This window comes from Oncorhynchus keta, chromosome 30 (genome assembly GCF_023373465.1).
Source record: "Oncorhynchus keta strain PuntledgeMale-10-30-2019 chromosome 30, Oket_V2, whole genome shotgun sequence".
NCBI classification, from domain to species: domain Eukaryota; kingdom Metazoa; phylum Chordata; class Actinopteri; order Salmoniformes; family Salmonidae; genus Oncorhynchus; species Oncorhynchus keta.
Genome location: NC_068450.1, coordinates 52834181 through 52849370, shown reverse-complemented (window position 1 = coordinate 52849370; position 15190 = coordinate 52834181). Strand labels below are relative to the sequence as shown.

The following is a 15190-nucleotide window of genomic DNA, read 5'->3' as shown; positions in this document are numbered from 1 at the left end:
GAGAGAGATATCGAGAGAGAGAGAACAAGGTGACCTGCCAACACCCAAAAATTATGTCTATCAGTCTTCCTCTGGGAGTGTGGAATTTAGTGCACATGGGCAGAACACATTTAACCTTAACCATGTATCTGTAACAGTATAGCTTCCGTCCCTCTCCTCGAACCAGGGACCCTCTGCACACATCAACAACTGCCACCCTCGAAGCACCGTTACCCACCGCCCTACGAGGGGAACAACTACTTCAACGTCACAGATTGAAACGCTATTACCTCGCACCACCGCTGACTAGCTAGCCATTTGACATCGGTTACATATCTGTGAAATCAAAACAACACTCCACAAACAACGTCACGATATTGGAAATGATTTATTCTACTTATTTTACTGCTCATCACATTATGATTTGGCACGGTCTCAGAAAGAAAATTGCTCAAAGGGCAATTGTTGTATATTATAAATGTAAGCTTTCTATATCAATCAATGTGGTCGCCTAACAAGTGATTGGCAATGATTTTGTTGAGAGGATTTAGGTAGGTAAGGTTATAGTGCCACCCTCTGGTTAGAAGTGCATAGTTCCATTCTATTTGGTCAAAGTTATACAAACAAAATAACATTTAATAGGTTATTTTTCCATTTAGGGCACGATACGATACCAAGATGTTGTCATTCATCGAAATGTATTAATCCTTTATCGGCACTGTATCGGTTAGTGTTGATTGAATTAAGAGTGCAGTTGTTACGCAACATTAACATTGGGAGGTGGAGTCAAGTTACAGTAGGCTATGCACCCCAAATGTACTCTCTCCTCTGAATATAGTATTGATTTAAAATCAGTAATTATCAACTGGTTTAGATGACTGTTGTAGATCAACCCCTAGGTGAAAAGTTCTTACAAAACGTCAGGAACGCAGCTGAATTTGCTTTCGTTAAGGAAGCGCGTGAGGTCACTGGATGATTATTGAGTAGTTGCAGAAACATTGAACACTGGACTTTAATGCACAAATGAAAGGAAAATGAGTGAGAATAAAGAAACCGAATGCTTGTGTTTCTATGTCAACGGTAAAAAGGTAAATAATTGACTGTATTATTGTGTTGTGCATTAGCTGTACGTTGGTTTAAGTTGTAGCACTTTGCCTAACTTTAGCCTACTACCTACCGTTCCTCTACAAAACTGTCTGCTAATGTTATTGTTGACCAATGATTACTTCCCGTCGTCTGTGTTTGTACCAAATATACTGGATGTAGGCCTCAGGCCTGCTCTCTAAGAATGACCGAAAAACTGAAAACAATGCAGACCCAGAGAGTATGTTACTGTCTTACCTCGGAGAGGGGTGTATGCTTTCCTTGCTGACAAAAATATAGATCAGACGTGAGGCACATAAATTAAATGAACTATTTACATTGATATTAATGATATAGTGTACCATTTATTTGAGTAATTATGATTATATTCTGATGAATATTTATCCTAAAGAAAAACAGATAGATGTTGTGTAGCCTATAGCCAACTGAATGTGCAGTCAGTAGCTTATAGAAATCCACACTTTATGGTTAGCCTAGAGTGAAGCTCTGATTTTGTAAGTGTTTTTTGTCTCTTCCCCCCCCAAGCAGGTCCAGAGTTTGAGGTGTGACAATAATGTTATGGCCTATCACAGAGAGTTCCATGGCATGTCACTGTGAGTGTGCACTTTCCTTTGATTAGGATTGGCTGCATAATAAATCCGTTAAAATCATTGGTTTGTGGAAAAATGGATACTGATAGATTGTCTAGCCTAAGCAGAGTGTCTCCTCAGTTGGTAACGAGGTTGAATTTCTGCATTGATCACACACTGAAAATGTATCCATCGATCACTCGCTGTACTTTAAATCACATTGGATAAAAAAATGTCTGCTAAGTGGCATATACTATTATATTCCTTGACGGTGCCGGACCCAGTAGGTCGGCCTATCATGCACCGCTCAGCCTTCTGCCAGGCTACTGGAGAGGCTGTTTACCGTGATGACATCCCCAAGACGGACAAAGAGCTCCACCTGGTCCTGGTCACCAGCACCAGACCACACTCTAACATCCTGTAAGTCCTGGGGAACATTGTAAAGGATTCATGGATAGGTTTCCTCACAAACAACTGTTTTAGTTGGTAACATACTGTTCTCTATTTTAACAAACCTAAATAAATGGTAGATCTAAGCACTAGCGGTAGCGCTATAGGTCGGAGGGTGTCAGAAATATTTGTGCTATTTTCACAGCCGGAATTGTGAGCGCAATAGCTAGTGGTGGCATGATGAATAAACAAGTTGTAGGTGTGAAGAGTGCTTGGCCACTCACTGGCCAATCAAGGCATTCTATGGCTTAATACTGCATTTTATTGTCAAGTTCTGTAGGTTATGGCGGTCTGTGCGTTATCATCAACTCTAATTCGACTGGGGGAATGGTATATTCTCGTCCTAGTCCCCCTTTATTAAAAACTAAAAACATGTGGAACTCATTCTAGTTCAAAACTTACTGTTTAGAGTTAGAACAATAGAATACACAAGGTGCAATTTAGAAATTGGGTTATGCATAAGCAGTCACACAATTAGTCCATGTCAGCTCATTTCTTTTTAGGTTGGTAAGTTAGTGTATGTCACCGCAAGAAGAGGAATAAACAGACTCACCCCATCGCGACGTCCCCCAAAGGTTAGCTCTCTAGCCCTCGCTATCTCCCTACTTGCTATTCGGCCTGCTAACGGCTAGCTTGTAGCCCGGGCCTACGAACTGTTAGCTTGTTAGCACAGGCCTGCTAACCATCTGACTCACCTCATCCCAAACACTTCTGAACCCATTTACTTTCTATCTCTCTTTGATTTTTATTTGTTTATACCTTCCGGAAACCTGCCTCACCCACTGTGATACGGATTCGCTATCACTTTTAATTTTTATTTATTTTTATGACACACTCAAGAACCTCCAGACGCTAACCAGCTACAAGCTATTTAGTCATTGTTAGTTTAAAAAAAAAAAAAAAAAAACCTGGATAACACTCGCCAGCCCAGCTTCCCTGCCCATCCACCGCTGCCCCTGGACACTGATCTCTTGGCTACATAGCTGACGACGCTGGACTGTCCATTAATCACGGTACCCTATTCTGCTTGTTTGTTTATCTGTCGGCCCAGTTGCCTAGTCAACGCCATTTTACCTGCTGTTTGTTGTGCTAGCTGATTAGCCTCGCCTACTGTTTTTAGCTAGCTTTCCCAATTCAACACCTGTGATTACTGTATGCCTCGCTGTATGTCTCTCCCAAATGTCAATATGCCTTGTATACTGTTGTTCAGGTTAGTTATCATTGTTTTAGTTCACAATGGAGCCCCTAGATCCACTCTGCATACCCCTGTCACCTCCTTTGTCCCACCCCCACACATGCGGTGACCTCACCCATTACAACCAGCATGTCCAGAGATACAACCTCTCTCATCATCACCCAGTGCCTGGGCTTACCTCCGCTGTACCCGCACCCCACCATACCCCTGTCTGCGCATTATGCCCTGAATATATTCTACCATGCCCAGAAACCTGCTCCTCTTATCCTCTGCCCCCAACGCTCTAGGCGACCAGTTTTGATAGCCTTTAGCCGCACCCTCATACTACTCCTTCTCTGTTCCGCGGGTGATGTGGAGGTAAACCCAGGCCCTGCATGCCCCCAGGTACCCTCATTTGTTGACTTCTGTGATCGAAAAGTCTTGGTTTTATGCATGTCAACATCAGAAGCCTCCTCCCTAAGTTTGTTTTACTCACTGCTTTAGCACACTCTGCTAACCCTGATGTCCTTGCCGTGTCTGAATCCTGGCTCAGGAAGGCCACCAAAATTCAGAGATTTCCATACCCAACTATAACATCTTCCGTCAAGATAGAACTGCCAAAGGGGGCGGAGTCGCAGTCTACTGCAGAGATAGCCTGCAAAGTAATGTCATACTTTCCAGGTCCATACCCAAACAGTTTGAACTACTAATTTTGAAAATTACTCTCTCCAGAAACAAGTCTATCACTGTTGCCGCCTGCTACCGACCCCCGTCAGCTCCCAGCTGCGCCCTGACACCATTTGTGAATTGATCGCCCCATCTAGCTTCAGAGTTTGTTCTGTTAGGTGACCTAAACTGGGACATGCTTAACACCCCGGCAGTCCTACAATCTAAGCTAGATGCCCTCAATCTCACTCAAATCATCAAGGAACCCACCAGGTACAACCCTAACTCTTCATAGACGCCATCCTGACCAACTGGCCCTCCAAATATACCTCCGCTGTCTTCAACCAGGATCTCAGCGATCACTGCCTCATCGCCTGTATCCGCCACGGAGCCGCAGTCAAACGACCACCCTCATCACTGTCAAACGCTCCCTAAAACACTTCTGTGAGCAGGCCTTTCTAATCGACCTGGCCCGTGTATCCTGGAAGGACATTGACCTCATCCCGTCAGTTGAGGATGCCTGGTCATTCTTTAAAAGTAACTTCCTCACCATTTTAGATAAGCATGCTCCGTTCAAAAATGCAGAACCAAGAACAGATACAGCCCTTGGTTCACTCCAGACCTGACTGCCCTCGACCAGCACAAAAACATCCTGTGGCGGACTGCAATAGCATCGAATAGCCCCCGTGATATGCAACTGTTCAGGGAAGTCAGGAACCAATACACGCAGTCAGTCAGGAAAGCTAAGGCCAGCTTCTTCAGGCAGAAGTTTGCATCCTGTAGCTCCAACTCCAAAAAGTTCTGGGACACTGTGAAGTCTATGGAGAACAAGAGCACCTCCTCCCAGCTGCCCACTGCACTGAGGCTAGGAAACACGGTCTCCACCGATAAATCCATGATTATCGAAAACTTCAATAAGCACTTCTCAACGGCTGGCCATGCCTTCCGCCTGGCTACTCCAACCTCGGCCAACAGCTCCGCCCCGTAGTTTCTCCAGGTTCTCCTTTACCCAGATCCAGATAGCAGATGTTCTGAAAGAGCTGCAAAACCTGGACCCGTACAAATCAGCTGGGCTTGACAATCTGGACCCGCTATTTCTGAAACTATCTGCCGCCATTGTCGCAACCCCTATTACCAGCCTGTTCAACCTCTCTTTCATATCGTCTGAGATCCCCAAGGATTGAAAGCTGCCGCAGTCATCCCCTCTTCAAAGGGGGAGACACCCTGGACCCAAACTGCTATAGACCTATATCCATCCTGCCCTGCCTATCTAAGGTCTTCGAAAGCCAAGTCAACAAACAGGTCACTGACCATCTCGAATCCCACCGTACCTTCTCCGCTGTGCAATCTGGTTTCCGAGCCGGTCACGGGTGCACCTCAGCCACACTCAAGGTACTAAATGATATCATAACCGCCATCGATAAAAGACAGTACTGTGCAGCCGTCTTCATCGACCTCGCCAAGGCTTTCGACTCTGTCAATCACCAAATTCTTATCGGCAGACTCAACAGCCTCGGTTTTTCGGATGACTGCCTTGCCTGGTTCACCAATTACTTTGCAGACAGAGTTCAGTGTGTCAAATCAGAGGGCATGCTGTCCGGTCCTCTGGCAGTCTCTATGGGGGTGCCACAGGGTTCAATTCTCGGGCCGACTCTTTTCTCTGTATATATCAATGATGTTGCTCTTGCTGCGGGCGATTCCCTGATCCACCTCTACGCAGACGACACCATTCTATATACTTTCGCCCGTCATTGGACACTGTGCTATCCAACCTCCAAACGAGCTTCAATGCCATACAGCACTCCTTCCGTGGCCTCCAACTGCTCTTAAACGCTAGTAAAACCAAATGCATGCTTTTCAACCGATCGCTGCCTGCACCCGCATGCCCGACTAGCATCACCACCCTGGATGGTTCCAACCTTGAATATGTGGACATCTATAAGTACCTAGGTGTCTGGCTAGACTGCAAACTCTCCTTCCAGACTCACATCAAACATCTCCAATCAAAAATCAAATCCAGAGTCGGCTTTCTATTCCGCAACAAAGCCTCCTTCACTCACGCTGCCAAGCTTACCCTAGTAAAACTGACTATCCTACCGATCCTCGACTTCGGCGATGTCATCTACAAAATGGCTTCCAACACTCTACTCAGCAAACTGATGCAGTCTACCACAGTGCCATCCGTTTTGTCACTAAAGCACCTTATACCACCCACCACTGCGACTTGTATGCTCTAGTCGGCTGGCCCTCACTACATATTCATTCGCCAGACCCACTGGCTCCAGGTCATCTACAAGTCCATGCTAGGTAAAGCTCCGCCTTATCTCAGTTCACTGGTCACGATGGCAACACCCATCCGTAGCACGCGCTCCAGCAGGTGTATCTCACTGATCATCCCTAAAGCCAACACCTCATTTGGCCGCCTTTCGTTCCAGTACTCTGCTGCCTGTGACTGGAACGAATTGCAAAATCGCTGAAGTTGGAGACTTTTATCTCCTCTCCAACTTCAAACATCAGCTATCCGAGCAGCTAACCGATCGCTGCAGCTGTACATAGTCTATAGGTAAATAGCTCACCCTTTTCACCTACCTCATTCCCATACTGTTTTTATACTGTTTTTATTTATTTACTTTTCTGCTCTTTTGCACACCAATATCTCTACCTGTACATGCCCATCTGATCATTTATCACTCCAGTGTTAATCTGCAAAATTGTATTATTCGCCTACCTCCTCATGCCTTTTGCACACATTGTATATAGACTGCCCATTTTTTCTACTGTGTTATTGACTTGCTAATTGTTTACTCCATGTGTAACTCTGTGTTGTCTGTTCACACTGCTATGCTTTATCTTGGCCAGGTCGCAGTTGCAAATGAGAACTTGTTCTCAACTAGCCTACCTGGTTAAATAAAGGTGAAATAAAAAAATAAAAATAAATAAAAGTATCGGCCAGCTATCTAAACTTGTAGTAAGCATGGTTGAATTACAGACCTGTGTGGGGTCCATTGATCATCAGTTATCATCTTAAAAACGGCAAACATTTGCCTCTAACCTATGGCAAAATCTGCTAGAATGCAGAAAATTTGCTGTAAAATTGCATATTTTTCTCTCCACCCCAATGCAAAATGTGTAGGCCCATCTCTGGCATACGTGGAGGTTTTTTTTTATACACACATCTGAAATATTAAAAGGAGCTGGACAAAGTAATGTATCCTGAACAAAAATGTAAACGCAACATCTAAAGTGTTTTTTTCATGAGCTGAAACAAAAGATCCCAGAAAGGTTCCATATGCACAAAGGCCACATTTCTGCTTAAAATCTGAGAGAAATAAGGTTCTGTTAAGCAGTATTTCTCCTTTGCCAAGATAATCCATCCACATGACAGGTGTGGCATATCAAGCAGCTGATTAAACAGCATGATCATTACGCAGGTGCACCTTGTTCTGGGGACAATAAAAGGCCACTCTAAAAAGTGCAGTTTTGTCACACAACACAGTGCCACAGATGTCTCAAGTTTTGAGAGCGTGCAATTGGCATGCTGACTGCAGCAATGTCCAGCAGTGCTGTTGCCAGATAATTGAATGTTAATTTCTCTACCATAAGCTGCCTCCAACATCATTTTAGAGAATTTAGTATGTCCAACTGGCCTCACAACTGCAGACCATGTGTATGTGTGGGTGAGCGGTTTGCTGATGTCAACATTGTGAATAGAGTGCCCCATGGTGGCGGTGGGGTTATGGTATGGGCAGACATAAGCTACGGACAACGAACACAATTGCATTTTATCAATGGCAATTTGAATGCAGAGAGGTACCGTGACGAGATCCTGAGACCCATTGTTTTGCCATTAATCTGCCCCCATCACCTCATGTTTCAGCATTATAATGCACTGCCCCATGTCACTAGGATCTGCACACAATTCCTGAAAATGTCCTTCCTTGGACTGTATACTCACCAGACATGTCACCCATTGAGCCTGTTTTGGATGCTCTGGATCGACGTGCACAACAGCGCGTTCGAGTTCCTGCCAATATCCAACAACTTCGCACAGCCATTGAAGACGAGTGGGACAACATTCCACAGGCCACAATCAACAGCCTGATCGACTCTATGCGAAATATATGCTTTGCCCTGCATGAGGCAAATGGTGGTCACACCAGATACGGACAGGTTTTCTGATCCACGTCCCTACCATTTGTTTAAGGTATCTGTGACCAACAGATGCATATCTGTATTCTCAGTCATGTGAAATCCATAGATTAAGGACTAATTAATTTATTTTAATAACTGTAGGAGATATACAGTAAGAAATCTCAGGAAATATTTTTGTTTTTTTTGACAGATATGTGGCCCCTTTGTTGGCACAAAACTACATTTCAAAATGTATTTGAAAATACCATAGCCATTTCATACCTTGGTTACATTGAGACACGATCACGTCTCTCTTTGTATTTGTGGGATTACTTGGGAACAGATTTCCTACCTTAAAATATATTTTTATTTTCCCCAAAAACAAGTCACTTGCAGGCCAGTTTTGGCCCACGGTCCGCCTGTTGTACACCCCTGCTGTAGACCATACAGTGAGTCCCAATCATTCAGATAATCACCAATTCTACCTCTCATTTGAATGAGGAATCTTAAGATGTTCATTTGGCTGCAATGTGCTGAATCATCATCCCTAATAAATATTGAATTCTAAAAATCCAATAGAACCCTCTATCCACAGCCAACAGTTAAAATGGGTGTGTGTGTTGTCACACTGGAACTGAGTAGCCATGCAGTTTATTCACCTTACCGTGTACACTATACTGTGTATATACAAAGGTATGTAGACACCCCTTCAAATTGGTGGATTCTGCTATTTCAGCCACACCCATTGCTGGTAGGTGTGTAAAATCGAGCACACAGCCATGTAATCTCCATAGACAAATATTGGCAGTAGAATGGCCTTACTGAAGAGCTCAGTGACTTTCAATGTGGCACCTTCAGAGGATGCCACCTTTCCAACAAGTCGGTTCTTCAAATTTCTGCCCTGCTAGAGCTGCCCCAGTCAACTGTAAGTGCTGTTATTGTGAAGTGGAAATGTTTAGGAGCAACAATGGCTCAGCCGCAAAGTGTTAGGCTACATAAGCTCACAGAACGGGACCACCTAGTCCTAAAGCGTACATCGCGTAAAAAATAATCTGTCCTTGGTTGCAACACTCACTACCGACTTCCAAACTGCCTCTGGAAGCAACGTTGCCGGGAGCTTCATGAAATGAGTTTCCATGGCCGAGCAGCTGCACACAAGCCTAGGATCACCGTGCTCAATACCAAGCGTCGGCTGGAGTGGTGTGAAGCTCATCGACATTGGACTCTGGAGCAGTGGAAACGCATTCTCTGGAGTGATGAATCACGCTTCACAATCTGGCAGTCCAACGGACTAATCTGGATTTGGTGGATGCCAGGAGAATGCTAACTGTAAAGATTCTGTGCTTCCAACTTTGTGGCAACAGTTTGGGTTGGCCCTTTCCTGTTTCAGCAAGACAATGCCCCTGTGCACAAATTAAGGTCTGCACATAAATGGTATGTCGAGATCTGTGTGGAAGAACTTGACTGGACTGCACAGAGCCCTGACCTCATCAAAAACCTTTGGGATAAATTGGAACGCCGACTGCGAGCCAGACCTAATCGCCCAACATCAGTGCCGGACCTCACTAATGATCTTGTGGCTGAATGGAAGCAAGTCCCCGCAGCAATGTTCCAACATCTACTGGAAAGCCTTCCCAGAAGAGTGGCGGCTGTTATATGAGCAAAGGGGAGGACCAACTCCATATTAATGCCCATGATTTTGGAATGAGATATTCGACGAGCAGGTGTCCACATACGTTTGGTCTTGTTTGAAGGCCATTCTCACACAGATGCATGCCTGTCAGTTAATACTATGTTCACAAATGTTATTGCCAGGTTTATGTACGTCTCTGTTCCTCAGGTGTCATGCGTGGGCCACATGGTGTGTGCAGTGGTGGCTGACACCAGGAAGCAGGCTAAGAGAGGGGCGGCTGTAGTGACGATCGGCAATGAGGATCTGCCAGGCCTAGTGTTAACTGTTGAGAAGGCTATTTGAGAAACAGTCCTTCTTTCTGCCCCAGTGTATGACTTGATCTAATGATATATTACATATTTAACCCAAATGCAATGGTACTCTGTGAATCCAAACCATCATTGACGTGTTTGTTTGAATCCCAGCCTGTTCTGATCTCTCGACCCAGGACTGGTCGGGCCGTGCGTTGTGTTCGGGAGAGAGGAGAGGAAATACTGATCACTGGGGCCCGCCAACCTGTCCTGGGCAAACACCAGGTGCTCCCCCTCTTATGGCTTTGTGATGTGACTGACTGTCAGAGCATTTGAGGGATCTCTAAGTGGTACTGTAGATTTGACTGATAATGTGTTAATGTCTCCAGGTGGGCTTTATGAACGATGGGAGGATAATGGCTGCTGACCTACAATATTATGCCAACTCTGGAAACACTGCAGATGAGTCTTTGTTGGTGAGTTACTCTTCCTCTGCCTTTCACCATTCAATTCTTAACCCCAAGTCCCAAGTCATCCTTGAAATCTATTACCAGACGCTGTCTCCATGCTTGTCATAGGCAGTGTCTGAGCTCTTTGCCCCCTCCCTTTCTCCATGTAATAGAGAAGATTCTCCTTCACTTGGACTATGCGTACAACATGCCCAACCTTCGCGGTCGTTCGGTAGTGTGTAAAACCAACCTGCCCCCCAACACGGTGTTCCGAGCCTTCAGCGTGCTCCATAAAATGCTGGTCACTGAGAACATGATCAATGACACGGCAGGTAGTCTAGTGGTTATAGCGTTGGACTAGTAACAGAAAGGTTGCAAGATCGAATCCCCCAGCTGACAAGGTAAAAATATGTCATTCTGCCCCTGAACATGGCAGTTAACCCACTGTTCCTAGGCCGTCATTGAAAGTAAGAATTTGTTCTTAACTGACTTGACTAGTTAAATAAAAAAACAACAACATTATGTGGTCATGAAGTTGGGCTGCAATGCTGAAGAGGTCAGGGTTCAAGTGTTAGGGTTCAGGGAGGATAATGGGGACAGGGAGGAAAGCCATATGAATAGGATCTAGTTAATTATATTTCTATGATAATATAATGGGTGGTACCAGTGCCTTTATATTGAGGAATCTAATTGATATTAACAAAAATCTCTCAAAGTGGGTAGTCTCATGACAGACATACTTAAATTAAGTCTATTCAAAAACGGATGACGTCTGAAAAACGTGGATGAATAGCTGAATATGCTATAAAATCAATGTGCTATAAATACCTTACAGATTTCATAAAGTACTGTATACACTTTATTACACACTTTATAACACGGTTCTCCTTAAATATTTTCTCCTTCTTGAGCAGATCCGTGAGATAAACATGTACAAGGAGGTGTCCCTGACACATTACAAGTTTGAGTTTGATCCTAAGAACCTTCTGCGTTGCTGGGACGAATGTAGGGAGAAGTCTGACTACTGCAATAGACGGAAATCCATTGCCCAGTTTAACCAGCAGAACCGCTGGAAGAAGAGAGGCATGGCCACGATACCCATTAAGTATGGCATCGCATTCTCAGACGGCTTCCTTAACCAGGTTAGCTTTGACTTTGCACTGTCAAATCAGTAAAAATTCCCTGTCTTAGGTCAGTTAGGATCACCACTTTATTAAAATAATTTGAAATGTCAAAATAATAGCAGAGAGAATGATTTACTTCAGCTTTTATTTCTTTCATCACATTCCCAGTGGGTCAGAAGTTTACATACGCTCAATTAGTATTTGGTAGCATGGCCTTTAAATTGTTTAACTTAGGTCAAACGTTTTGGGTATCCTTCCACAAGCTTCCCACAATAAGTTGGGTGAATTTTGGCCCATTCCTCCTGGCAGAGCTGGTGTAACTGAGTCGGGTTTGTAGGCCTTCTTGCTCGCTCACGCTTTTTCAGTTCTGCCCACAAATTGTCTATGGGATTGAGGTCAGGGCTTTGTGATGGCCACTCCAATACCTTGACTTGGTTGTCCTTAAGCCATTTTGACACAACTTTGGAAGTATGCTTGGGGTCATTGTCCATTTGGAAGACCCATTTGTGACCAAGCTTGAACTTTCTGACTGATGTCTTGAGATGTTGCTTCAATATATCGACATGATGCCATCTATTTTCTGAAGTGCACCAGTCCCTCCTGCAGCAAAGCACCCTCGCAACATGAATGCTGCCACCCCCGTACTTCACAGTTGGGATGGTGTTCATAGGCTTACAAGCCTCCCCCTTTTTCCTCCAAACATAACAATGGTCATCATGGCCAAACAGTTCTATTTTTGTTTCTTCCGATCAGAGGACATTTTTCCAAAAAGTACGGTCTTTGTCCCCATGTGCAGTTGCAAACCGTAGTCTGGCTTTTTTATGCCGGTTTTGGAGCAGTGGCTTTTTCCTTGCTGAGCGGCCTTTCAGGTTATGTCAACTTAGTGTATGTAAACTTCTGACCCACTGGAATTGTGATGCAGTGAATTATAAGTGAAATAATCTGTCTTAACAATGGTTGGAAAAATGACTTGTGTCATGCACAAAGTAATGTCCTAACCGACTTGCCAAAACTATAGTTTGTTAACAAGAAATGTGTGTGTGTGGTTGAAAAACGAGTTTTAATGACTCCAATCTAAGTGTATGTAAACTTTCGACTTCAACTGTACATAATTAATCAATAAAATAAAGGTTTTATATGTTTTGTGTGTGTGTGTCTGTGAGACAGGCTGCATCTCTGGTACACATCTACAAGGATGGTTCTGATTTAGTCAGTCATGGGGGAACAGAGATGGGCCAGGGAATACACCCTAAAATGCAACAAGAAGGTACAATACCTTCTCACTTAGCTTGACTAGTTGCAGTGAAATAATGATTGTAGTACACATTCTGTACTAACTATGTAACTATTCCATAAACGTGTACCGCTTCTACTTGGCTGTATGTACTTTTTACATTCAATCAATTCATCAATACCTCCAGGTGGCGAGTACAGAGCTGCACATCCCCGCCTCTCTCATCCACATCACAGAGACCAACACCAGTGCTGTACCCAACACCTGCCCCTCCGCCGCCTCCTTTGGCAAGGATGCCAATGGCATGGCCTGTAAAGGTACAGTATTGCCTGGGATCTCCCCAGCTAGCCTGATCCCAGATCAGTTGGTGCTGATGTGGATATTTTCCTGTTGGCCTGTTAGTATGGATATTCAACCAATCATTCAGTCATATTCAACCGGTATGTTTTTTTTTTTTCATTTTTCGTTTCGTCTCTAAGGATGCCTGTGAGACCCTGTTCCAAAGACTTGAACCTGTCAGGAAACTGAACCCAGAAGGCACATGGCAGACCTGGGTATTTCCTATTGATGTCCACTTCCCATGACAAAATGTATTTAAGTAGAACAGAGGGATATAAATCAGTTCATGAATATCGACATGGTCCTAAATGACCTGTTTGTGTTCTGAAAAATAGGTGAACTATAAGCATTCATCCAAAAGATCAGTTTGTCAGCTACTGGATACCTCAGATTTCCATGCAGACCGTACACATATTAGTTTATAGAAGCCTTACATACTGTCTTTTATTTCACTATTGCAGATACAAAACCATTGACTTTTAGGACTGTAGGGCCTATGTGTAACATATGGCTACTGTTACCGAATGTGGAAGATACACAAATCTTTAATGTCTATATTTACAGTAGATAGCATTGTGTGTATTTCTAACAACATAAACTGCTGATGTTAATGTTGGACTGGGAGAAGCAGGAGGGTCAGCCGTGTGCCTACTACACCTACGGTGCCCGCTGCAGTGAGGTGGAGGTCGACTGTCTCACTGGAGACTACTGGGTAAACTCACTTACACAACCAGTACCTCTTGCATGCATTTACTATTGTTACACACTTTACCTTTTATCTTCAGTACTAGTCAGATGGACATACAGTATTCACCATTTCATACTATTAAATATGCAGAATTTGACGTTTTCTTCTGCCCATTTCTAGACTGTGAAGACAGACATTGTTATGGATATTGGAAGGAGCATCAACCCATCTGTAGACATTGGCCAGATTGAGGGCATGCAGGGTTTGGGTCTGTACACCATGGAGGAGCTGAAGTTCTCTCCCTCGGGAGTGTTGTACACACGTGGCCCGTCCCGCGAACCACTGCTTTTAATCAGGGCAAGGTGTCTGGTAACATGACCGAATACAAACAGTGCAGCTATTCCCTCCGCAAGGCTATCAAACAAGCTAAGCGTCAGTACAGAGACAAAGTAGAATCTCAATTCAACGGCCCAGACACAAGAGGCATGTGGCAGGGTCTACAGTCAATCACGGACTACAAGAAGAAACCCAGCCCAGTCACGGACTAGGATGTCTTGCTCACAGGCAGACTAAATAACTTTTTGCCCGCTTTGAGGACAATACAGTGCCACTGACACAGCCTGCAATGAACACATGCGGTCTCTCCTTCACTGCAACCGAGGTGAGTAAGACATTTAAACGTGTTAACCCTCGCAAGGCTGCAGGCCCAGACGGCATCCCCAGCCGCGCCCTCAGAGCATGTGCAGACCAGCTGGCCGGTGTGTTTACGGACATATTCAATCAATCCCTATACCAGTCTGCTGTTCCCACATGCTTCAAGAGGGCCACCATTGTTCCTGTTCCCATGAAAGCTAAGGTAACTGAGCTAAACGACTACCGCCCGTAGCACTCACTTCCGTCATCATGAAGTGCTTTGAGAGACTAGTCAAGGACCATATCACCCCCACCCTACCTGACACCCTAGACCCACTCCAATTTGCTTACCGCCCAAATAGGTCCACAGACGATGCAATCTCAACCACACTGCACTCTGCCCTAACCCACCTGGACAAGAGGAATACCTATGTGAGAATGCTGTTCATCGACTACAGCTCGGCATTCAACACCATAGTACCCTCCAAGCTCGTCATCAAGCTCGAGACCCTGGGTCTCGACCCCGCCCTGTGCAACTGGGTACTGGACTTCCTGACGGGCCGCCCCCAGGTGGTGAGGGTAGGCAACAACATCTCCTCCCCGCTGATCCTCAACACGGGGGCCCCACAAGGGTGCGTTCTGAGCCCTCTCCTGTACTCCCTGTTCACCCACGACTGCGTGGCCACGCACGCCTCCAACTCAATCATCAAGTTTGCGGACGACACAA

At 44.8% G+C, this 15190-nt stretch overlaps 1 protein-coding gene across 10 annotated transcripts; it reads left to right on the top strand.

The window, feature by feature from the left end:
- Positions 1-733: 733 nt before the first annotated feature.
- On the top strand, positions 734-14698 carry LOC118363699 (aldehyde oxidase 1-like). Of its 10 annotated transcripts, XR_008087609.1 has the most exons (9): positions 1080-2072; positions 10194-10281; positions 10386-10472; positions 11360-11587; positions 12737-12836; positions 12991-13120; positions 13283-13357; positions 13771-13854; positions 14011-14698. XR_008087609.1 is itself a non-coding variant. In XM_035744840.2 (8 exons), exons 2-7 carry the CDS (start codon positions 1951-1953, stop codon positions 13116-13118), a joined length of 753 nt encoding a protein of 250 aa, XP_035600733.1. In that variant the 5' UTR covers positions 1080-1837; positions 1937-1950; the 3' UTR covers positions 13119-13120; positions 13283-14698. The 10 variants fall into 10 exon arrangements, 5 of the variants coding, with proteins under 5 accessions (XP_035600737.1, XP_035600733.1, XP_035600732.1 ...); XR_008087608.1 differs by having other exon boundaries at positions 13771-14698; XR_008087607.1 differs by having other exon boundaries at positions 13283-13854.
- Positions 14699-15190: the final 492 nt, after the last annotated feature.

What these genes read in the sequence shown, in the direction of transcription:
- LOC118363699 (XM_035744839.2), top strand. Translation starts at nt 1,885, where the DNA reads ATGTCTGCTAAGTGGCATATACTATTATATTCCTTGACGGTGCCGGAC. An exon ending in CTGCAGATGAGTCTTTGTTG is followed by an intron (nt 10,473 to 11,359) that starts GTGAGTTACTCT and finishes CTTCTTGAGCAG; the next exon opens with ATCCGTGAGATAAACATGTA. An exon ending in CCCTAAAATGCAACAAGAAG is followed by an intron (nt 12,837 to 12,990) that starts GTACAATACCTT and finishes CAATACCTCCAG; the next exon opens with GTGGCGAGTACAGAGCTGCA.